Below are 25,658 nucleotides of genomic sequence, written 5' to 3'. Positions count from 1 at the left end.
ATAAAAGGAGACATCTACAGCTTAACACAGAGGAATTCCTGGTGGATCAGAGACACTTGAAACGACGCAGGACACGTTAAGTCAACAGAAACATGTCACTTTTATTCAGGGTGAGGATTACTGCAGCAGTAATAATACTGCTGCCTCCCGAATCATGTTAATCCAGCAGATATGAGCAGTTTCATCAGAAAATCAAAAGGTTGTGATTTGCCCTCATGTTCACATTCATCCTCCAACTTTCCCTCCAGACCACGTGACTCTAGTCCTCGTTAAAAAAAAAACACAAAACACTGCTACCCTTCAGATCCATCCAAAGCTCCAGGAGAATTGGTGGATGTTTCCACTGTGCACCAGAACAGAGCCAACCGGGAGCGCAGCTTGTGTGCGCCACTGGAGCGGAGGTCGCCTCGCTTTGGAGTTTGACCTTCATCTTGCAGGATTTCTTTAGTCTTTGAACTGGTGGTCTGGGATGGCTCTGGAGCACAGGAGAGCCCTTCGCGCCTCCGTTTTACTGGCGTGTGTGATAATCTGCAGCAACGTGCCATCCGTCGGTGGATCTCTCTACAACAACCGCTACGCAGGGTGAGTGGCTCGTTCACTGCGATCAAAAGGAAATGTGGAGAAGTGTGGTGCAGTTGATTTTTTAGTTTTTGCAGTTTTTTTACGTATGTGCGTGCTCACACATCACTTTGGCACAAACTGCCTGCTAAAACATTCTAAACTTTCCCTAGACAGCAGATCTTGTGTGACTGCAGGTGTAGTTGACTCCCAGGAGTAATCAGATTACTTTTGAGGTGTTATAATCTGAAAGGGGTGATGTTATTGTTTCTCTCTAGACACATTACATTCTAAAATAGCACAAAAATGCAAATAAAATATATCAATTTGTGCTAAACAATGTATGGCGTGCTTCAAAAACGTCTTCTGATCAACTTCAAAGGAAAGAGTGCATCACTGCTTTGTGTTCAATGCACATCAGTGCAAACAGATATGTTCTTTACAAATGCTCAAAATCTGAAAAGCGAATCTAAATAATTAGAAGCACCTTGAAACGTCTGACAATTACCCTCAATTAAAGTGTCAAACAACACTGACAGACAAGAGCTTCTTAGATTGAAGGCCAGATTGTCATTAAAGTCAATTGCTTCCATCCCAGAGACTTTTCTGCTGTGAGAATCAACAGGCTGACAAGTTTGAGTCGGTTTTATCTCAGAAATCCCTGTGGCTGGAGGTTGTACAGCTAAAATCTTTGCCAGGCTGAAGCGTGAAGGAAAACACTGTTATCTTATCACAGAATGTTGGAGAAATAGTTGGAATTGGTCTGTAGACCAGCGGTACAAAACTAACAGGAGAACATAGAAATGTGTGTATTTGAAAAAAACTCCTGTCTTTCGTGTGACTTCTGCTTTTATAGAAAAGGGTATTTATTTTCTCACAGTGCACTTTGGTCACCCAAACAAGCTGTCTGTAGGACACCTGGACCCTTTTTAGGTCCTAAAACCTCCCAATAACCTCCTGCCACTTGGGTTTAATGGATCCCAGCTCCAGCATTTAAATAAAGAGTGGACATTTACGCGAATCACCCAGTAATAACAGTAAACTGTAGTTTTATCAGAAGGGAAGGGATTACTGCATTTTGATTACAACTACATTCTTAAAGGCGAAAAAAAATGTTTCCAGCACAAAAAAGTGTTTTCCGGGTTTAACCAGCCAAGCTGCTCTACCTAAAGTCTTTACTTCTGCTTCCTTGTGAGGAGGTATGTTATGTTTTTTTCATAATAATAAACAATAATAGCTCTTATATTGAAAATAAACATATACTTTCTTGGCTCAAAGTGATAGTTGAGAGCTTAAGGGATGTGTTTCTGTGGAAAGGTTATGAATAATGCTATATTTTCTGTTAAAAATAGCTTGTTAAGCACCCTGAGTTTAAAGAAACAGACGTTAGTTCTCATTGGATTGATAAGCTAATGGCTAGGTAATACCAAAATTGATTACTGTCACTATAAAGGAATCATAAACTTGAATGCCTTGTAAGTCGGTTTCTTTGGGAAAAGCTCTGGCGCTCCTGTTTCAGGAAGTAGAAGTTAGTTGGCAATGTGTGAGGGCAGAAAAGGCAGGAGTAAGAGTCGTACTTGTTTATGCTAATCAAATGCAAACATTTTGCCTCTGATTGGCTAACAGTAACACAACATTTCCGCTGCCTCCGCATCTTTCTTGGGAAAAAAATGTCACAGTGATGTTTAATCCCCACAAATAACACAAGCCGTAACGTGTTCCGCCATGTTGTTGCATTGCTATTGCTAATGGTTAGCTTCTGCCAGCCGAGACGCACTTTGCTCTTGTCTGGTCACTAAATCAACACAGCCTTCCCCACTCACTACTTAAGGTGGGTAAGTCCATGAATGCTAAATTTAGTGTGACATTTACCTGTATGGCTTTTTCCGACCAACATCTATTTTCTTTCTGCAACTAATACAATCGAAATGGGTTATTTCCACATTGAGCAGGCATATGCAATTCAGAGTGAGCATTTTGATTTAAAAAAGTATTTAATATTAAAAGTGTCACAGCAGTTTATGCAAATACTCTTTTATACCTTTACATAGCCGTAAATATTTTGTTGTTTACTTAGAATTGAGCAGCTAAACTATAAACAAGACCACATCCAGTTGCAATATGAAAATGTATCTGCCACATAATTGCGCTAAATAAAGAATACAATTGTTTATGTAAGCTGCTATGAAATAGGCAAGGATATGTGTAATCGGGCATAAATCCATCTTGTAAATTGATGTACAGTGCCCAGCTGTTAGCTCATCAATCCCATCAGAACTAATGAACATTTTTCCACATGAAGGTTGTAAATGAAGTTATCTACTGCTGTAAAACAGTAAGTGTTCATTGCCTTTACACAGAAACCTATCAAAAGGTCTAAACCGCCTCTTTGACCAAAGAAAAACTAAACATTTATCGGAAACGTCTCAGATCATGGCTGAAATCTCGTCTCGTCTTCCTCCGCTTATCCGGGTCCGGGTCGCGGGGGCAGCATCCCAACTAGGGAGCTCCAGGCCGTCCTCTCCCCGGCCTTGTCCACCAGCTCCTCCGGCAGGACCCCAAGGCGTTCCCGGACCAGATTGGAGATGTAACCTCTCCAACGTGTCCTGGGTCGACCCGGGGGCCTTCTGCCGGCAGGACATGCCCGAAACACCTCCCCGGGGAGGCGTCCAGGAGGCATCCTGACCAGATGCCCAAACCACCTCAACTGGCTCCTTTCGATCCGGAGGAGCAGCGGTTCTACTCCGAGTCCCTCCCGAATGTCCGAGCTCCTCACCCTATCTCTAAGGCTGAGCCCGGCCACCCTACGGAGGAAACTCATTTCAGCCGCTTGTATCCGCGATCTCGTTCTTTCGGTCATTACCCAAAGCTCATGACCATAGGTGAGGATTGGGACGTAGATCGACCGGTAAATCGAGAGCCTGGCTTTCTGGCTCAGCTCCCTCTTCCCCACGACAGATCGGCTCAGCGTCCGCATCACTGCAGACGCCGAACCAATCCGCCTGTCGATCTCCCGATCCCTCCTACCCTCACTCGTGAACAAGACCCCGAGATACTTAAACTCCTCCACTTGAGGTAGGACCTCTCCCCCGACCCGGAGGTGGCAAGCCACCCTTTTCCGGTCGAGAACCATGGTCTCAGATTTGGAGGTGCTGATCCTCATCCCAGCCGCTTCACATTCGGCCGCGAACCTACCCAGCAAGAGCTGAAGGTCAGAGCTGGATGAAGCTAGGAGGACCACATCATCCGCAAAAAGCAGAGACGAGATTCTCCTGCCACCAAACTCGACACACTCCACACCACGGCTATGTCTAGAAATTCTGTCCATAAAAGTGATGAACAGAACCGGTGACAAAGGGCAGCCCTGGCGGAGTCCAACCCTCACTGGGAACAGGTCCGACTTACTACCGGCTATGCGGACCAAACTCACGCTCCTCTGGTAAAGGGACTGAATGGCCCTTAACAGAAAGCCACCCACCCCATACTCCTGGAGCGTCCCCCACAGGGTGCCCCTGGGGACACGGTCATAAGCCTTCTCCAAATCCACAAAGCACATGTGGATTGGTTGGGCAAACTCCCATGCCCCCTCCATCACCCTTGCAAGGGTATAGAGCTGGTCCACAGTTCCACGGCCAGGACGAAAACCACATTGCTCCTCCTCTATCTGAGATTCAACTATCGATCGGACCCTCCTCTCCAGTACCTTGGAGTAGACCTTTCCAGGGAGGCTGAGGAGTGTGATCCCCCTATAGTTGGAACACACCCTCAGGTCACCCTTCTTAAAGATGGGGACCACCACCCCGGTCTGCCACTCCCTAGGAACTGCCCCCGATGACCACGCAATGTTGTAGAGACGTGTCAACCATGACAGCCCTACAACATCCATTGCCTTGAGATACCCAGGACGAACCTCATCCGCCCCCGGGGCTCCGCCGCTGTGTAGTTGTTTGACTACCTCAGCAACTTCTGCCCCCGAGATCGGACAGTCCATCCCCAGGCCTCCCAGCTCTGGTTCCTCCTCGGAATGCGCATTGGTGGGATTGAGGAGCTCCTCAAAGTATTCCTTCCACCGTCCGACTATAGCCTCAGTTGACGTCAGCAGCTCCCCATCCCCACTGTAAACAGTGTGAGCGAGTTGCTGCCTTCCTCTCCTGAGGCGCCGGACAGTTTGCCAGAACCTCTTTGGAGCCGATCGATAGTCTTTCTCCATGGCCTCACCAAACTCCTCCCACGCCCGAGATTTTGCCTCGGCAACTGCCACTGCTGCACCCCGCTTGGCTATCCGGTACCTGTCTGCTGCCTCCGGAGACCCACAGACCAGCCACGCCCTGTAGGCCTCCTTCTTCAGCCTGACGGCTCCCCGAACCTCTGGTGTCCACCAGCGGGTACGGGGGTTGCCACCACGACTGGCACCGGCCACCTTACGACCACAGCTAGCAACAGCCGCCTCGACAATCGCAGAGTGGAACAAGGCCCACTCGGACTCAATGTCCCCCACTGCTCTCGGGATGTGGTCAAAGCTCTGCCGGAGGTGGGAGTTGAAGACCGTCTTGACAGGTTCTTCTGCCAGGCGTTCCCAGCAGACCCTCACTATGCGTTTGGGTCTGCCAGGTCTACGCGGCATGTTCCCTTGCCATCTGATCCAACTCACCACCAGGTGGTGATCAGTTGACAGCTCCGCCCCTCTCTTCACTCGGGTGTCCAAAACATACGGCCGCAGGTCAGATGATACGACTACAAAATCTATCATCGACCTGTGACCTAGGCTGCCCTGGTACCAAGTGTACCGGTGGGCATCCTTATGTTCGAACATGGTGTTCGTTATGGCCAAACTGCGGCTTGCACAGAAGTCCAATAACAAAACACCGCTCGAGTTCAGATTAGGTGGGCCGTTCCTCCCAATCACACCCCTCCAGGTCAAGCTGTCATTGCCCACGTGAGCATTGAAGTCCCCCAGCAGGACAATGGAGTCCCCTGATGGAGCACTATCTAGCACTCGTCCCAGGGACTCCAAAACGGGTGGGTACTCTGAACTGATATTTGGCCCATAAGCACAAACAACAGTCAGGACCCGTTCCCCGACCCGAAGGTGCAAGGAAGCTACCCTCTTGTCCCCCGGGGTAAACCCCAACACACAGGCAGAGAGTCTCGGGGCTAACAAAAAGCCAACCCCAGCCCTCCGCCTCTCACCCGGAGCAACTCCAGCAAAGTAGAGTGTCCAACCCCTCTCCAGGTCTCGGGTTCCAGAGCCAATGCAATGTGTCGAGGTGAGTCCGACTATATCTAGCCGGTACCGCTCAACCTCTGCCACAAGCTCCGGCTCCTTCCCCGCCAGCGAGGTGACGTTCCATGTCCCAAAAACTAGTTTTCTTGTCCGGGGATTGGACCGCCAAGGCTCCCGCCTTGGTCTGCCACCCGATTCGCATTGCACCGGACCCTTCATGTTCCTCCTGCGGGTGGTGGGTCCACAGTTGGACGAGCCCATGTATCCGGTTCGGGCTGGGCCCGGCCGGGCCCCATGGGCGAAAGCCCGGCCACCAGGCGCTCGCTCACGGGCCCCAACCCCAGGCCTGGCTCCAGGGTGGGACCCCGGTAACCCTCCGGGCCGGGTACTCCGACTCTTCGTTTTAACCGCCATGAAAGATCCTTCGAACCGTTCTTTGTCTCACCCTTCACCTAAGACCAATTTGTCATGGGAGACCCTACCAGGGGCACTAAGTGCCCCAGACAACATAGCTCCTAGGATCATTAGGGCACTCAAACTCCTCCACCACGATAAGGTGACGGTAAAATCTCTTTTAGCCAAAACATTTTGGTGAGCTAAAACCTTCTATGAAGCAGCTATGCATGGTTTTATGTAAACAAACACTTTCTGGAATGTCTGAATAAAGTTTTCTTGTTCTCATTTGAAACATGTGCTCCCAATATTGGAGGGAAAATCACATTTAGTTAAAATTTTTATTTACAAAACTATTAAAATTATGATTTATTTTTAAATAAGAAAAAGTTTGAGTTTATCATAAATGTGTGATGCACAAATCGGTTTATGTTGACAGATTTCCTGCACATAAACGCTTGAAAGCAGCAGCTGCATCTGGTGCTACTGCAGAGCTGCATATCTATCCATCCATTTTCTTTACCTGCTTATCCACGCAGGGTCGCAGGGGGCTGGTGCCTTTCACAGGCGGTCACCGGGGAAACAGGCGGGGTACACCCTGGGCAGGTAGCCAGTCATTCGCAGGGCAACACAGGACAAACACACACTCACACCTAAGGACAATTTATTTTTGGACTGTGGGAGGAAGCTGGAGAACCAGGAGAGAACCCATGCGTGCACCGGGAAAACATGCAAACTCCTTGCAGAGCAACCCCAGACCAGGATGTGAGCTCATGACCTCCTTGCTGCATGGCAACAGCTCTTACCACTGCACCACTGTGCAGCTCAGCACTGTATATTTAATCCCATAATAACATCTTAGCCAGATTGTTTAAATGGAAGTGGGCTCTATCATCTATAGGATGCTGAAACAGGAACCATTCATTTTAACATCTAACACCTGCTGGTTTAAGTGTCACCTTCAGTTACACACAAAAGAGAGATTCATCGTTTAACTTAATGGTTTAGGTGTTTTGAAATGATGCAGAAACTGGATCAAAGTGGATTGAAATGGTGTTAAATGAAATTCCTTTTTTATTGTCCTCGTAGCGATCAAGTCTTCAGGATTACTCCGAGGAATGTCGAGGAGGTACAAGTCCTCAAGGAAATCCTGGGACACATGAAGGTCGGCATTTACGCTATTTGAACAAATCTTTGTTTTAGAAGTAGACAAACCAACCCAGGGTGGTTGGGATGTTGAAAGACAAAGCAGAGACAACAAGCATCTGTCACATTTTCATTGGAGGCCCATTAATCATTTCAATAAGAAAACCACACGGGAAAATGGGGGTGGCTCTTCTTTTCATTTTTTTAAGTGTTTGATGAACATGTGTTTCAAAGATATTGAAGTCAGACAGGAATCCCTAGAGGAGACAAAAGAATCCCCATTTTTCTTCCAAATTCATTTGGAAGTAATTATCCACCAGCAGGAGCAACAGCCTTCTTCTGCAGCTCCTCCACCGTTAGCATAAAGCAGTGTTTCCCAGCCCTGGTCCTCAAGGCACACTGTCCTACATGTTTACCATGTCTGTTTCAGCACACCGTATTTACAGTTCAGGAGGACATCAAGTGTTGCAGATACCTGTTAATCACTTGTTTATTTAAGTCAGGTGTGTGGCAGCAGGGAAACACTGGTGTTTAAAAGGGCAACATGGAAACATGCAGGACAGCGTGCCCTGAGGACCAGGGTTAGGAAACACTGGCATAAAGGACACACAGCTGCTTGTTTAGGCTATTTAAATGACTGGAACTGATTCTAATGCACAAAATATTATTGAAGCACCAAAAAGCTGCAAAATATGAACAGATTTTTTTATTTAATACGAAAAAAAATGTTTTCTATTTCTTGTGTAACTGCTTCAGTTTTTTTAATTCTTAGATTTTCATGGTTTGTTTTCAAATCTGCTTTTCATTTTCTTGATTTTAGTATTTTATTTTGAAACAAAACTTGTGTTCGTGGATGAAGTTTTGACTTTAGAAGGGGGGGGGGGTGCACAACTGGCATGAGGACCAGTGGGGGGAGGTCTTTACAGTAAGTATACAAAAATATGTATAAAAAAACAGCAATGTCAGCAACTGTCAAGTACACAGGTGGGAGGAACGGCCAATCACACGCTAGCAAGAATCAGCAGAGTCAATACAGGTCCTTCTAAAAAATTAGCATATTGTGATGAAGTTCATTATATTCTGTAATGTGCTGACAAACATTAGACTTTCATATATATTAGATTCATTACACACAACTGAAGTAATTCAAGCCTTTTATTGTTTCTAATATTGATGATTTTGGCAAACAGCTCATGAAAACCCAAAAATCCTATCTCAAAAGATTAGCATATCATGAAAAGGTTCTCTAAACGAGCTATTAACCTAATAATCTGAATCAACTAATTAACTCTAAACACCTGCAAAAGATTCCTGAGGCTTTCAAAAACTCCCAGCCTGGTTCATTACTCAAAACCGCAATCATGGGTAAGACTGCCAACCTGGCTGCTGTCCAGAAAGCCATCATTGACACCCTCAAGCAAGAGGGTAAGACACAGAAAGAAATTTCTGAATGAATAGGCTGTTCCCAGAATGCTGTATCAAGGCACCTCCGTGGGAAGTCTGTGGGAAGGAAAAAGTGTGGCAGAAAACGCTGCCCAACGAGAAGAGGTGACCGGACCCTGAGGAAGATTGTGGAGAAGGACCGATTCCAGACCTTGGGGGATCTGAAGCAGTGGACTGAGTCTGGAGTAGAAACATCCAGAGCCACCGTGTACAGGCGTGTGCAGGAAATGGGCTACAGGTGCCGCATTCCCCAGGTCAAGCCACTTTTGAACCAGAAACAGCAGCAGAAGCGCCTGGCCTGGGCTACAGAGAAGCAGCACTGGACTGTTGCTCAGTGGTCCAAAGTACTTTTTTCAGATGAAAGCAAATTTTGCATGTCATTCGGAAATCAAAGTGCCAGAGTCTGGAGGAAGACTGGGCAGAGCGAAATGCCAAAATGCCTGAAGTCCAGTGTCAAGTACCCACAGTCAGTGATGGTCTGGGGTGCCATGTCAGCTGCTGGTGTTGGTCCAGTGTGTTTTATCAAGGGCTGGGTCAATGCAGCTAGCTATCAGGAGATTTTGGAGCACTTCATGCTTCCATCTGCTGAAAAGCTTTATGGAGATGAAGATTTCATTTTTCAGCACGACCTGGCACCTGCTCACAGTGCCAAAACCACTGGTAAATGGTTTACAGACCATGATAGTACTGTGCTCAATTGGCCTGCCAACTCTCCTGACCTGAACCCTGGAGAATCTGTGGGATATTGTGAAGAGAAAGTTGAGAGACGCAAGACCCAACACTCTGGATGAGCTTAAGGCTGCTATCGAAGCATCCTGGGCCTCCATAACATCTCAGCAGTGCCACAGGCTGATTGCCTCCATGCCACAACACATTGAAGCAGTCATTTCTGCAAAAGGATTCCCGACCAAGTATTGAGTACATAACTGAACATAATTATTTGAAGGTTGACCTTTTTTGTATTAAAAACACTTTTCTTTTATTGGTCGGATGAAATACGCTAATCTTTTGAGATAGGAATTTTGGGTTTTCATGAGCTGTATGCCAAAATCATCAATATTAGAAACAATAAAAGGCTTGAACTCCTTCAGTTGTGTGTAATGAATCTAATATATATGAAAGTCTAATGTTTATCAGCACATTAGAGAAAAATAATGAACTTTATCACAATATGCAAATTTTTTTTAGAAGAACCTGTAGAAGAGCTTATGGACGCTTCTGATGGGAAACAGGCTTCAACACAAGTGGTTGCTTTCAATTCAATTCAAAAATACTTTATTAATCCCAGAGGGAAATTGATTGCTGTAGTAGCTCAGAATAATAATAATAATCAAGTCATCAAAGAGTTGTTGTATATTACAATGGCTGTTGGCAGGAAGGATCTCCAGTAGCGGTCAGTGTTGCAGCGAAACTGAAGAAGCCTCTGACTGAAGATACTCTTCCGTTGTCGGACAGTCTTGTGAAGAGAATGCTCAGGGTTGTCCATAATTTTCTTGATTCTCTGGAGAATCCTTCTTTGCATTATCTCCTCCAGTGGTTCCACAGTTGTCCCCAGAACAGAACCAGCCTTTGTTATTAGGCTGTTGAGCCTTTTCAGGTCCCTGCTTCTGATGCAACTACCCCTACTACTACGATGGCTGAAGAGATTACACTCTCAACAACAGACTTGTAGAAGATCTGCAGCATCTTGCTACAGACATTGAAGGACCTAAGCGTCCTCAAGAAGTGCAGTCTGCTGTGTCCCTTCTTGTAAACGGCTTCGCTGTTCTTTCTCCAGTCTGTTGTCCAGGTGAACTCCAAGGTATTTGTATTCCTCAACCACCTCCACTTCTTCTCCCATGATGGAAACAGTGTTTGACTCCACCCTGTTTCTTCTGAAGTCTAAAATCATCTCCTTTGTTTTGTTCACGTTCAAGGTCAGATGATTGTTTCCACACCATGCCACAAAGCGCTCCACCAGCTCTCTGTACTCAGCTTCCTGTCCATCTCTGATACACCCGACAACTGCAGAGTCATCTGAGTATTTCTGTAGATGACAGGTCTCTGATTTGTACTGGAAGTCTGAGGTGTACAGGATGAAAAGGAATGGTGAGGGTACAGCCCCCTGTGGTGCTCCAATGTTACTGATCGCCTGGTTTGATGTGCATTTCTTCAGCCTCACAAACTGTGGTCTGTTTGTCAGGTAGTCTTTAATCCAGGCGATTGTTGAGGCCCCCACCTGTGTCTTCTGGAGTTTCTGGCAAAGTACATCAGGCTAAATTGTGTTAAATGCACTGGAGAAATCAAAGAACATGACCCTGACAGTGCTGCCTGCTTTGTCCAGATGACAGTGGATTGGTTGAAGCAGCTGGATGATGGCATCTTCAACTCCAACTCCATGGCGATAAGCAAACTACAGCAGATCCTGATATGTCCTAGTTTGCTTATTCAGGTGGACCAACAGGAGTCTCTCCAGGACCTTCATGATGTGGGACGTGAGGGCAACCGGTCTGTAGTCGTCATTGACTGATGGGCGAGTTTTCTTTGGAACTGGAACAAGGCAGGATGTCTTCCACAGGACTGGAACCTTCTCCTGGGCCAGGCTGAGGTTGAAGAGGTGCTGCAGAATCCCACAGAGCTGTTCTGCACAGGCCTTCAGTACACTGGGGCTGACACCATCTGGACCTGCAGCCTTGTTCCTGTTCAGTCTCTCCAGCTGCCTCTTCACCTGACTTCTAGAGACAGATATGTGGAAGGGGGAGGTAAATGGGGCATCATTTTCCGTTTGGTCCTAGTGCTCAACCAGTGTCTACTTAACTCATTAACTGCCATTGACGACTAAAGTCGTCATTTGCATTTTTTTTACTGGGCAGGCGTCAGAACGAGCCCCCTGCAGCGTGAGAACAAACATCACAGCTCTAAAGTTGTTGTTCGGCACATATGTCACACGTCACGGGATCAGGAAGCAGAAAATCCACGTGCTAGGAGATCGTTTTGGGCCGCTGCTGTAAAAAAAAGTGAGGCGCGAACCGGAAAGGCTTCTGCCGATTACAATTCGACAACGGATTATGAAAGAATGGATAACGCTCGAATAACGCAGATTCTTCCTGATGTAAGAAATGAGTCTGCTCTTTGTGTTGGTAGTTTTGGCGTTGACACACGTCCTAACACATGGATTTTCTGCTTCCTGATCCCTTGACGTGTGACGTATGCGGATGAAGATCAGTTTTAGAGCTGAGATGTTTGTTCTCACGGTTGCAGGGGCTCGTTCCGACGCCCACACAGTAAAAACTACGTTTACATGCAGCCAATATCCGGGTTATGATCGGGTTAAGGTCGGTATTCGGGTTTCTGAGTTGATCAGAATAACCCGTTTACAAGCATAAATAGAAAAGAGTTACCCCTAACTTGCATAACCCGATGTGAATGCGGACGTTGGGGTAGCGTCAGGACGTATGGACTACATCCAGACGCAATATGCATAATTTCCGGTTATTCTTGTTCCACTATCCATGAAAACAACAACATGTTTCCTAGTTCGGAAGAGATAGCGACCGCGTTTGTTTGCGCTTTAGTTTCCTCGTCACTCAAAGTGTGGTGCTGTGCCGCGACTCGCCATGTTGCTCCCAACTTGTTGTTTACTTCCGGTGTTCTGGCGCATACAAGACGTCTCGCTACTCAAAAGACCAAGATTCCTTGCGAACAGAGCATGTGCAGAACACACGCTTTGATGGGGATATCCCGATATGCGTTTACGCGACCAAACATTTGGGTTAGAAAAGGGTTACCCCAGGTGTAGTAACCGGGTTTTTAAAAACCCGGTTATCAGCATATCCGGGGTTTTGGCGGTGTTTACATGGACCTGCGGAACCGGGCTATTGCGAATATTCGGGTTTTAAAAGGGTTACTGGCTGCATGTAAACGCACTGATTGGCAGTGAATGAGTTAGTGACTACGTTTACATGCAGCCAATATCCGGGTTATGATCGGGTTAAGGTCGGTATTCGGGTTTCTGAGTTGATCAGAATAACCCGTTTACAAGCATAAATAGAAAGAGTTACCTCTAACTTGCATAACCCGATTTAAATGCGGACGTTGGGGTAGCGTCAGGACGTATGGACTACGTCCAGACGCAATATGCGTCATTTCCAGTTCTTCTTGTTCCGGTATCCGTGAAAACAACAACATGTTTCCCAGTTCGGAAGAGATAGCGACCGCGTTTGTTTGCGCTTTAGTTTCGTCGTCACTCAAAGTGTGGTGCTGTGCCGCGACTCGCCATGTTGCTCCCAACTTGTTGTTTACTTCCGGTGTTCTGGCGCATACAAGATGTCTCGCTACTCAAAAGACCAAGATTCCTTGCGAACAGAGCATGTGCAGAACACACGCTTTGATGGGAATATCCCGATATGCGTTTACACGACCAAACATTCGGGTTAGAAAAGGGTTACCCCAGGTGTAATAACCGGGTTTTAAAAAACCCGGTTATCAGCATATCCGGGTTTTTGGCAGTGTTTACATGGACCTGCAGAACCGGGTTATTGTGAATATTCAGGTTTTAAAAGGGTTACTGGCTGCATGTAAACGCACTGAATGAGTTACTATAGCGTAATATTGTTTTTGGATGGTAAAACGGACAGGGGACAAAAATTGACTTTGGAGAAAGTGGGGGGGACATCTCCCCCCCGTCACCCCCAAAACTACGTCCATGCTTGTGTAACATTTAATTAATTTTTTCCTTTACGAGATTGACTTTAAGAGCATAAAAGTAAAAGAACTAACGCCCTACAAAAATGCATTTACTTTCTAACATAAGAAACCCTGCCTAACGTTTTCTGGTTTATTTGAGACAAACGTTTAACGTCGCCTCATCTGCTCTAAAAAACAGCCGCCCATTTTATTGAGCTTTAACTTTTTCCTTCTTGTTCTTCCTAGACTAAAACCACAAAAGACAAAAACAAAACTAATTCAATTATATGTGGCTTTCCTGCATTCAGACATGCAAACAACCAGGAGCTTAAACATGTATGAGACACACAAGACATCTTTTGGAGGCTCATAAATACAGCTATAAACTGTTTATTTAATTTGACTGAGTGAGGTTAAAAATGCCCTTTTGGGGGCAGCAGGGAGGCGTTCCGGTTGAAGGTTTTCAATCCCAGCAGTTAAATTAATCTGGTATGCTGTCTGTAAACTACTAAACCAGTTAGCACATTAACAAGCATGTGGGCCAGCCGCCACGTGCTCTCCTGAATGCAACAAATGAAAGCCAGCTGAGGGCAATCACTCGGGTACAGAGTACAAAAACAGATTTCCAGGATTTCTTTTGTGCATCGTTTAAACATCTGTGCCTTCACTTCTTCTTTTAAAGCTGTCTTTATCTCACATTGTCTGTGTTTATATGGTTTGTCTGTTTTAAGCCTCGAGCTCAAATATCTAATAAAGTTAGACATGGGGGTTAAGAAACCTGAAGTAAAGTGTTTGTTTTCTTTCAGTGCTAAAATTATCATTCCGGAAATCCGACTGTAGGAATATAAAGCTGTTCAGAGGAGCTCATATGAACAATTCAGACATTAGTCGAGTTTCTGGGAAATTTCTGGGAAGGGGAAAAAGTGACCGGGAGATACGATGACTCTGTCCTCTCTGCTGTTATGTTTGTGCACAAAAATCAACCCTTTCAGGACTTTAAGACCAATGACTGCAACAGATATGGACACACCCTTCACCCCACTACCTGTAGGTTTTTGAAGAGCTGAATTGAAGTCCAGTGGGTGGTTTCTACGTCCCACGCATCTCTTCACTCCCAGACAATACAAGCTGAAAGCGGGGTTGTGAGGGTGGGGCCGGATGATTGACACGCAACAAACTCAGATGATAAAGCTAACCTAAGCTAGGTTGGTGGGTGCTTTTAGCTAGAAGTCCGTGGTTGAGTGACTCTGCTACCTTCTGCCTTCTAGGCTGTAACACTTTTATCATGAGGTTAGCCTCGGCTTTCCACTGTCGTGTAACATAATAGTTTGCGTTTTACCCGCAAGCTCGTTCCCAACTGGGAGCAATTCTGACTCGAAACGGGGGCGAAAGCGTTCCACACAGCTGGTCCTGTGACGTCACAAAATCACGGGAAAAGACATAATGCACGTGGCTTTTATTTTGAAAGTTTCTGGATGTTCTACACTGCTTTTGTGTTTGTTTTCCTGTCTGGCTCGATCTAAACTGCAGAGTTTGATGTGTTTCGGAAGTGTAGCACCCCAGCCCCTAGACTCGAAACATAATGATGGTCTGCCCTCGCTTCAGGGACGCGTCCATCTGCCGGTGGAAAGGAACTCATCCACTAACATGGCGGCTATTTGCCACGTAGTATGTTTTGCAGCTGTTTGGCGGCACTTTTACGTGCAGTGGAGAGGAGGGGTAGGACTGCGGGCTTCCCTGCAGCAAGCAGGAAGGCAAGCAGCTAGTGCTAGCTAGCACTGGCGGCTCTTCTTTTACCTGTCAATGAAAAGGACACACTCCTAATTATTCATAGTTGCAAGCCTTATTACTTCTAAATGGAGTTGCAGAAATATTCACCCCCACATAGTGTCATAATGGTAAAGTTGTCCAAAAAGGCCTTTTTTGTACACCATTTCTGGATATAGCCCCTAGTGGATGAAGAGGGAACTGTAATTTTTGTCACTTTTGGTAGGCAGAGTTTGCTCTTTGGTAGACGTCAGCATATCACAAATTCTTCGGCAGTGATGGAAGTCACTGATGAACACCAAAAGCCGTCAATGGTTTTATTCTGTCAAAGTACGGTAAATGGTAATTATTTGATGTAGTGCATTCCAGAGTCTTGGAACCCCCCAAGGTGCTTTACAACACAATCATTCACCCATTCACACCCTGGTGGCGATGAAGTACATTGTAGCCACAGCTTAGCCTGGCCTGCCAGACTCCTCCTCTGTATAATTCTGTACAGAGAAAGGGTCTGGGAACTCTCCTATTCAAATAACCCCACCCCCTGAGAATTCTAACTGAGCCAATCAGCGCTGAGTAGCACACACCATAATGCCGAGTTTGTCATAAACATGGCGAATGAAGCGGAGTTTGCTGTGGCTCTTTCCTCTGTTCTAAATGACTTGGACATGTCTTTAAACCCACAACAAGTAGAAGCGCTAAAAGCCTTTCTTCTAAAGAAAGATGTTTGCGCTGTCGCCAGTCAAAGCGACGTTTAATGATGATAAGAAGCTGCTTTTTTATGGCGTAACCACCAAGTGGTAACATTTAGGGCGTTGTGGGGCGATTTCCTCTGCATGTTCAGTGATTGCAGTTTAGAAACAGTGATTTTTCTTTTCCCTCCATTCCACTTTACCAGTAACTCTTCCGTCACACAAGTGACGGGTTGTTTGACGATTTCTGCTGATGATCCTACTGAGTTATAACCAATCATCACGAGTTAAGCTCAAGTCCAGCTCGGCAACTCTACCAGGCCTTTCCGAGTTCATACCCCTGTTCAGGTACTCTGTTGGTTCCGAAATGGTCTGGAAAATGGTTCATTTGAGCCCGCCCGGTGAAATGGAGACATGCAAATGCTACTAGTTTCTGGTAAAATCCTCCAGAAGTTCCGATAGTGGAAACGAGCCCAAAATCAATAAATGCTTGACACTCAGACACTTTATCAATAAAAAAATAAAGATCAATATGATAATTTGTTGATATTAGGTCAACATAGAGAAGAAAATGAGCACTTTCTAAATACCTTCATATCACTACTTTAAAAGCTTTACTTTTTACCAATTCTATTTTGGTCATTTGCACTCCGGTGCATGTTGTGACATTTACTGTACATCCAAATAAAAGAAAAAAAGCCAGAAATAAAAGAAAAAAAGCCAGCCTTGCTGATTGGCTGTTTGTTGTAATCCAATTTTTCCAATGAGATTTGGTTCTGGGAAAGTTTAATGGTGTGAGTGTTAAATAACCGATAGCAAGGAAAATTGGATACTATGTGATAAAATGTTCCAAATGTTAGCTTTTAGATGGAGTTTGTCTAGACAGAAACAAAAATACTCCACAAATCATTTCACAGTGGAAGCAGAATATCTTTTATCTGTCATTGTAAAATCCTAATAATCTTGTTCTCTTGGTTTCCTTTTCTTGAATTCTTGATCTTCTCTTTTTTTAAAGGTTGACTACTGGCAGCCCAATAGTGCTGTTCTAATCCATCAGAACGCCACGGTGGACATTCATGTGAAACGTAACGACACACAAGTTTTGCACGCACGATTAAAGCAAGAAAGAATCGATTATGGGTAAATATTTTCCTATGAGACATTCAAAAACTTCTGTTATCCAACAAATGTTGTGATACTCACCTTTCTCCACATAAGAAATATGATTTCATGTGCAGAGTTGGTTGTAGCACACGCTCTTTTTAAAAATTGACATTAAATTAATGCAGTTTTATATTTAAAAATATATTTTACTGTCTTCTCTGTCCCACGGCATACATTTCAGCTCTGAGCATGCCAGGGGAGGTTTCAGAACAGAATAGACTTTATTGATCCCACAGTGGGGAAACTCACTTGTTACAGCAGCACAAACACTTAAAATGATAATTTGAAGAAAAATAATAACACAGGTACATGTTTTGCCTTCTGGCTCAGCTCTCTGTTCACCACGACAGATCGGTACATGATAAATGACCCGCACTTGTATAGCGCCTCTCAGAGTAAGGACTCCAAAGCCCTTTACACTACACTGTATCATTCATCCATTCACACAATCATTCACACACTGATGGTGATGAGTTACGATGTAGCCACAGCTGCCCTGGGGCGCACTGACAGAGGTGAGGCTGCCGAGCACAGGCGCCACCGGACCCTCCGACCACCACCAGCAGGCAAGGTGGGTTAAGTATCTTGCCCAACGACACAACAGCAGAATTATCTGTCCAGAGCCGGGATCGAACCTGCAACCTTCCGATTACTGGCCAACCCGCTCAACCTGTTGAGCTACTGCTGCCCCAATGCCCGCATCACTGCAGACGCAGCACCAATCCGTCTGTCCATCTTTCCCTCACACGTGAACAAGACCCCGAGATACTTAAACTCCTCCACTTGGGGCAGGACCTCATTCCTGACCTGGAGAAGGCATTCTACCCTTTTCCGACTCAAGACCATGGTCTCAGATTTAGAGGAGCTGATTCTCATCCCAGCTGCTTTACACTCGGCTGCGAACCGCTCCAGTTAGAGCCGGAGATCATGTTCCGATGAAGCCAACATGACCACGTCATCTGCAAAAAGCAGAGACCTGATCCTCAGGCCACCAAAACGGATGCCCTCCACACCTAGAAATCCTGTCCATAAAAGTTATGACCAGAATCAGTGACAAAGGGCAGCCTTGGCAGAGTCTAAATCTCACTGGAAACGAGCCCGACTTACTGCCGGTAATGCGGACCAAGCTCTGACACCAGTCATACAAGGACCTAACAGCCTGTATCAGAGGGCCTGGTACCCCTTACTCCTGGCATATCCCCCAGAGGGAAGCAGTCGAATGCCTTCTCCAAATACACAAAACACATGTAGATTGATTGGGCAAACTCTGACGCACCCTCCAGGACCCTCCTAAGGGTATAGAGCTGGTCCAGTGTTCCACGGCCAGGATGAAAACCACATTGTTCCTCCTGAATCTGAGGTTCGACAATCCGCTGGACCCTCCTGTCCAGAACCCCTGAATAGACCTTACCAGGGAGGCTCAGAAGTGTGATCCCCCTGTAGTTGGAACACATTCTACTGTCCCCGTTTTTAAATAGGGGGACCACCACCCCGGTCTGCCAGTCCAGTGGAACTGCGATGTCCACGCGATATTGCAGAGCTCCATCAGCCAACCCAGCCCAACAACATCCAGACTTAAGGGACTCTGGGCGGATCTCATCCACCCCCGAGGCCTTGCCACAGAGGAGCTCTTTGACAACCTCATTGACCTCAGCACCAGAGACTGGAGAGCCCAACCCAGAGTCCCGGACTCTGCTTCCTCACTGGAAGACGTGCCGGTGGGATTGACTAAATTTCAAGGGAAATGTTGAAATAGTATTTTCAAAATAAATAAATTCTGTTAATTCTTCACAGTAAAAGTCTATAACATTCACTTGGGCGTAACATCTTTTTTAATGTTTGCAATTAAGTAAATTAAACATATAATTTTGAGATCATAAATCCCGCATTAGCTAAAGTTGTGAAGCACAAACTCATATTAAAATTAGATTTTGGTTAAGTCAAGCATTTATTTTAAAGGAATGGTTCACTTGTTTAATCAATACATTTGCAGTGGTGTCTATTAGGAATGAATGCATTGTAAATCATTCTCGCGGGGAAAAAATATACCGTAAATCCTCTAATACAGGCCCGGGCCTTTATTTGACTCAAGCTCATCCAGCTCCAGGCCTTTATTGGAAGGAGGGCCAAAATTAGAGGCAGGCCTAAATTTCTATTTGAGCAAAATGAACTAATGGTTCGCTGACAATTAAAATTGCACCCACATTTTCAAAGTTAAACACATTTCTTTTAACAACGGTAGTTTCTCCTTCAGCCCTCTCCCCCCTCCCCCTGCGCAGCGGCCGCAAACTCACTGATGCGCCTGCAGCCTCTCGGAGTTCCTGCTGCTCTAAACATTAAAATAATTACTTCATTTTCTGTTCCTCACTTCTGATTACCTTCAATTGTGTCTGTTTGTTGCAACCACCAGGTACAAAAACTAACTTGTTTTTATTTGACAATTTTTCTGTCCTGTCTCTGTTTATTATCTTCCTGCATCTCCTCTCAATCCTAAAGAAAAACTGCTACCTGGCTTCATATATATTCACCTTATGAGTTACCTTTGAACTGCAGTTCTAAAAGATCTACCGAACGCAAAAACAGCGGAGTGCTCGCCAGCCGTAGTGGTGCTTCACAGAGGACAAAACAGGTGATGTGCCCCGATCCACAGCAGCGAAACGCATCAGGCACAAATAAAAGAATAAAAGACAGAAAACATAAAAGGAAATGAGCCGACATGAACGATCGTGTGTTAAATCAGTTTTTGAGGTGGCGACACCTGATTTGATAATGTTACTGTGGCCGTGCTCAGGACGCAGATGTCTGGAGCGCGTAAACAATCAGAGCTTTGCATGCACAAGCTGGTTAAGGTTAGGATGGGGGTGAGGGGAAGGTTAAATTGCAAGAGGGTAAAGGTCACAATTTGGTTAAATGTCTTGTTACCACACTCCACCCGGCCACAATAAAAAACCGGCCATTATTCACCTCCGCTGACTCCAACACCGGCCAAAATATGATACCCAGCAGTTAATTAAATACAGGCTAATATTAGAGGATTTACGGTATATATATATATATATATATATGATATGTGATTATGACACATCCCTCTGTTGTGCCAAGCAGGGCATGAAAAGCATTCACAAGTCCAGCATTGTAGAACGAATGCCACCAAATTCTCGCATCGATGTGCCACCACGGCCTTTTCATGACACACTGTCGCTGTAGTATTACGCTGATTTGTCGGCAAGGTGTGTTTCTTCTAAAAAGGGCTTATGTCTTAAAAATTCCAAATATCGTCTGGCTTTCTGTATCCCAATATGTTGTTTCATCTCTTCAGTATTGGAATATTTATATCGTAATAAGTATCATACTTTCTGTACGTGACTTACGTGACTCCTCTCACGCAGGGTGTTCATCTCTAATCTGCAGAGAGAAATCGAAAAGCAAACAGGATATCGTTCCTCTCGCAGGCGGAGGTCAGAGTCTCAGTATGATTATGAGGTTTACCACTCTCTGGAAGAGGTAATTCCTAACAAAAAGCACCCTGAGACTCTTGTGTCACCTTTTAAGACAGTTAATTATTTTATACATTTGCTTTTCTTCTTCTTTTTCTTGTAGATCCAGAATTGGATGTTCGAAATGAACAGAACCCACCCTGACCTGGTCAGAATGTTCTCTGTTGGGAAGTCGTATGAAGGAAGACCTCTTTATGTGCTTCAGGTAGGAGAAAACAAGGAAGAAATATAACAGACTAATAGATGGTGATTGCTTGTGTTCTGTCAGCTCGGACAGAGGAGCCGTCCTCAGAAGAAAGCCATCTGGATGGACTGTGGCGTTCACGCCAGAGAGTGGATCGGACCTGCCTTCTGCCAGTGGTTTGTCAAAGAGGTTGGACCGCTGACTTTTTACACAGCATCATGCATAAGACGTGATCTAACCGGCACAAACAAAGCTTAACTGAAGACCCAAGAATAGAGTGATGTCATCGTTTAAATACAAAAGCAAAATCTGTTAACTTAATGGAAGTCACATCGTTTGTATTTGAGACTGGTTCGGATATTTAAAGAGTTTATTCCACTGAAATGAGAGCCACACCAAAACCAAATAAGTGTTTTACCATTTCATTTTATGATATTTAATCTCCAGATGAGTGGCATTCATCTTTTTCTCTCACATGAGCAAAAGACAATTAAGAACAAAAGCATTTTTTAAAGGTCTTTAGTTTTTGGTCAACTTGGAATGAAAGGATAAATGTGGAGATTAAAGTTCGCAAGGTGTAAAAAGCAAAGATATAAATATTAAATAAAGGCAAAACGTGGCTGAACACCAATCTCCTGCATTAGCTTCTGCTCTAGGACTTTAGGATTTGAAAAGTCTGACAGATCTATGTCACACTGTCACTTAATATTTGTTACAACCAGGTGTCTAGGGGGCCTGGGGTAACATGGAGGACGCGTGACACAAAAGAAAATTAACAAAAGTTTTATTTACTTTTCTCTTAATTCAGAAAAGATGTCTATTATTATTGCTAACCACCATGGATCTAAATCCCCTTTTATCAAAACAGGTTCAAACAGTAACATAACTCTAAAGGGCACAATATCAAAGTTCTAAGTGGGAGACAACAGACCAGAGGAAAGGCAGCTCTGCACTATTGTCCCCATTGGTGAGGAGCTCCAGCTGGTCCTTTAAACAATTTGCAGCTGATGAAAACCCAGCTCAGCTGGTGCAGGGAGGAGCAAGGGTGAGCCAACAGGCCATAGTCTGCAGGCAGGCTCCTCAGATGCAACATAAAAATGCACAGAAAAATGAAATCACAACACAAAAAGGCTCCAGCCATAACAATATTCATGGACTCACCCACCTTGGCTCATGACGGGAAGGCTGTTGTTGGTTTAACGTCCAGAAAACAGCAGAGAAAATCTCGGCTAGTAGAAGCTAACCGTTAGCATTAGCAACTCCACCAAATGGCAGAATACCTTCAAGCTTGTGGTATTTGTGGAGATAAAGCATTCATGTTGCAAAGCAAACGGAGTCAGTGGTAGAGTTGTGTTGCTGTTATCCAATCAGAGGTGAGATGTCCGAATATCAGGAAATAAAAACCCAAATGTCACGCTGAGAGCGCAGGAGGATTAGACCCAAAATGTACCACTACACATCTCAAGGCAGGAGAGGTTGTATAAAATAAAAATCATTTTATTAGGAATAAACAAAACTGCAGGACTCTAAGCCAAAAATCTAAAGTTCTAAAGAGAAAAACAAAAGCTCACTCATGAGCCAGGATCTATGGGTCTGTAGAAGAAAGATGTTGCCTCCCTAAGATGATGACCAGAGGGGCAACTGGTTTCCTGTTCAATAACGTGTGTCTGTGATAAAGAATAGAAAAAGGGACACACGTTGAGCTGATGTCAGTTTCACAACAGGAAGGTTTATTCTTCTCTCCAATTTTGACAAAACATGAACAAAGGGTGGCTTAAATCCATTTACAACATCAGATTCAAAATGGATCACAATGAACACATTTATTTCACCAAGATAAACAAAACACAATAGGGTACTCTGTACTTTGTTTTAACTACATTTACAACATCATAAAATTAACTCATTTTTAAACATTTTAATTCTCGTTCAGCATTAACTTATTTATGTGAAATGTATTTCCACTGTTCTTATACAATCTACAACTATATAGAGTGCAATGCTCCTTTAACGGCGTTCACTACTACTGTGCAGTCAGCATTGATCAAACAGTTTCCTTATAACACTCTTTAAATGTCTTCATCTTAAACCACAAACTTGTTCTTATAACCACAACATCAACCAGAAGACTAAAACGTAGCATAAAACCAATTTATCAGAGTGCCTACCACCTTAAGAGTTCACAGTCCCGAAGTCTCTCACACTTAGCTTCCCCACACACACTCAGTATCCCACATTAGCCCAGTCCGCTAGCATTAGCATCATTTTACCCGCAGCCTCAACCCACAGTTCAGACACAACTCAGAACGAATCCAATTTCTTTAGCGAGTTGCGCTCATTACCCACATGAACAACATACTCTGTTTGTAAGGTCTGCAGTATACATTCACTTAAATGCCTTTACTAACCTGTGATAAAGAATAGAAAAAGGGACACACGTTGAGCTGATGTCAGTTTCACAACAGGAAGGTTTATTCTTCCTCTGTGCCCCAAAACGCTACTCGATACCACTGCGCGTAATGCGCCCTCTAGCGGCTGTATGCGGAATAGCATTGTAAACTGACAGGTACACACATACAATCATAACAACAACCTTTGGGGGGGGGCTGTTTTCCCCATCTTATTTCTGATACCAGATTTTACTAGAAAGCTATTTTCAACTCTACAAAGACAAAGCAACGCTGCAAGAAAAATGAACCGACAACACATTGCGACGCAGACAGGGTTATATACAGTACACAGAGGGAACACGGAGGGAAACAATCAGGGAAACAGGTGACAGGTGTGTGGGGACTGAGACCAGGTGAGACTAATTAAGTGAGTGGGGAAACTGACTAGGTAAAATTAATCTACAGACAACTAAAGTTAGGTGAACTATAAACCTCAAAACTAGGCATCAGAAGAAAAACATTAACAGGGATGGGATAACTAAATCTGAACTCACTAAGGGGGAACCTGAGGGAAACCTGGAGGGAGCTGAAGACCTAAGGGGCACAGAAACCTAAGGGGAACACCTGGAGTGGGCTGGGGAACACAAGGAGGCACCTGAGGGGGACGCAGGACGCAGAACCTGACACCAAATCCTGCCGTGTAAAGCTTTCCTCTGATGTGGCATTCTGCTAGTTCCAGAAACAAGTGTATATACCCCTCCCAAGTACGATTTGCAAAGCATTAATCACTAGAGATCACAGCAAATGCATTGATTAAACAAGTGCCTCGGACATTTTACTTGTTTATAGTTTAAAGTTTTATTTTACCAATAGAAAAAACTGAAATAGTATTTTTTTTTCCTTTAAAAAATCTTTAATTAGTTTTTCTTCTTATTAATTTAACTTAGAATTTTATTTATCGAAATCATCATTTAACCCACAAATGTTTTATAATAATTTGTTTGTCTTAGGCCATCAGCTCATACAAGTACGACCTTGTGACAACACGACTTCTCAACCAGCTCAGCTTCTACATCATGCCTGTCTTCAATGTGGATGGATATCGGTTCAGCTGGAATACGGTAAGTAAAATCACTTTTAACGCATGTCCAACATCTCCAAAATCTAATTTCAAAGCAGTAAAAACAAAACTTGAATTTATTAAAAATAGGAGTGTCTGCCCATTTAAAGTCACACACATTCTTGCCAAGGTACAAGTTAAAGGTTATTTGTCTTTAAACACAATGAGATTAGTAATATATGTTGTCATTTTTCTTGCAGGACCGGTTTTGGAGGAAGACACGATCCAAAAATCACAAGTTCCACTGTAGAGGAGTGGATGCTAACAGGAACTGGAAGGTGAAATGGTGTAGTGAGTGAATTTTAAATTATAAATTATTAGTAAATCGCGGCTGTGTTGTCATAAAAATAAAAACTGTGACTCTTTGAGTCGGTCTTAAAGAAAAACAGCAAGATGAATTGATCATGAACGCAGGAGCAAGATCTCATTTTATATGTCTTTCATGGAAACTTCTGTCGGATACTTAATGTTTAAATCAGGACTTTTAGCCTGGAGACCATGTTTATTTATGCAAAAGTAACTGCATTTTTTGTACTTCTTTTTACATGCTCCAACTTGTTTGCTAGGTTCCCATTTTAGTTTAAAAGTAACAAATAAATAATTTAAGAATCCCATGTTTAACCCCTCTAATCCCAAATACAATTTTAACTCCTTAAAACTATTTTATATAGAAGAAATTTGACCATTTAAAAATAAAAAATACCTGCGGAAATCCATCCATTGTCTGAACCCGCTTTGTCCATGTGGGTTCGCGGGGGTCTGGTGCCTATCTCGAGTGGTCAATGGGCAATCAGGCGGGGTACACCCTGGACAGAGAGCCAGTCCATCGCAGGGCAACACAGAGACACACAGGACAAACAATCACACACACACACACACACACACACACACACACACACACACACACACACACACACACACACACACACCTAAGGACAATTTAGACAGACCAATCAACCTAACAGTCATGTTTTTGGACTGTGGGAGGAAGCCGGAGTACCCGGAGAGAACCCACGCATGCACAGGGAGAACATGCAAACTCCATCCAGAAAGATCCAAGGCCGGGAAGCGAACCCAGGACCTTCTTGCTGCAAGGCAACAGCTCTAACCACTGCGCCACTGCACAGCCCCAACCTGTGGAAATAATTGCTTTAATGTTTATAAGTCTCTGTCTTTGTGTTTGTCTTGGACTCTGCCCCCCCAGATGAAGGTGCCTCCTCCCATCCGTGTGATGACACATACTGCGGCGCCTTCCCTGAGTCCGAACCCGAAGTCAAAGCTGTTGCCAAGTTCCTGAGGAAGCACAAGAAGCGAATAAAAGCATATATTTCCATTCATGCATACGCTCAAATGCTTCTTTACCCGTACTCCTACAAATATGCCACAATACCCAACTTTAACTGTGTGGTAAGACCTCC

General features: G+C 44.5%; 1 protein-coding gene and 1 long non-coding RNA gene across 2 annotated transcripts in view; one reads left to right on the top strand and one right to left on the bottom strand.

Moving 5' to 3' along the window:
* The first annotated feature begins 429 nt into the window (after nucleotides 1-429).
* cpa6 (carboxypeptidase A6) overlaps nucleotides 430-25,658 on the top strand; it is a 27,863-nt gene continuing 2,634 nt past the window's right edge. Inside the window, exons 1-9 of the mRNA XM_015955246.3 lie at nucleotides 430-582; nucleotides 7,265-7,340; nucleotides 16,901-17,025; nucleotides 20,439-20,553; nucleotides 20,650-20,751; nucleotides 20,815-20,919; nucleotides 24,131-24,241; nucleotides 24,441-24,531; nucleotides 25,445-25,647. Coding sequence (XP_015810732.1) covers nucleotides 470-582; nucleotides 7,265-7,340; nucleotides 16,901-17,025; nucleotides 20,439-20,553; nucleotides 20,650-20,751; nucleotides 20,815-20,919; nucleotides 24,131-24,241; nucleotides 24,441-24,531; nucleotides 25,445-25,647 — 1,041 coding nt within the window. The 5' untranslated portion in view covers nucleotides 430-469. The remainder of the gene's footprint in view (nucleotides 583-7,264; nucleotides 7,341-16,900; nucleotides 17,026-20,438; nucleotides 20,554-20,649; nucleotides 20,752-20,814; nucleotides 20,920-24,130; nucleotides 24,242-24,440; nucleotides 24,532-25,444; nucleotides 25,648-25,658) is intronic.
* The window catches only part of LOC139070614 (uncharacterized), a 14,909-nt gene continuing 11,690 nt past the window's right edge, over nucleotides 22,440-25,658 (bottom strand). The window contains exon 2 of the long non-coding RNA XR_011521097.1: nucleotides 22,440-25,533. This is a non-coding gene — a long non-coding RNA (uncharacterized lncRNA). The remainder of the gene's footprint in view (nucleotides 25,534-25,658) is intronic.

This window comes from Nothobranchius furzeri, chromosome 7, assembly GCF_043380555.1.
Source record: "Nothobranchius furzeri strain GRZ-AD chromosome 7, NfurGRZ-RIMD1, whole genome shotgun sequence".
Classification (NCBI taxonomy): Eukaryota; Metazoa; Chordata; class Actinopteri; order Cyprinodontiformes; family Nothobranchiidae; genus Nothobranchius; species Nothobranchius furzeri.
This window is presented reverse-complemented; position numbering and strand designations above follow the sequence as displayed.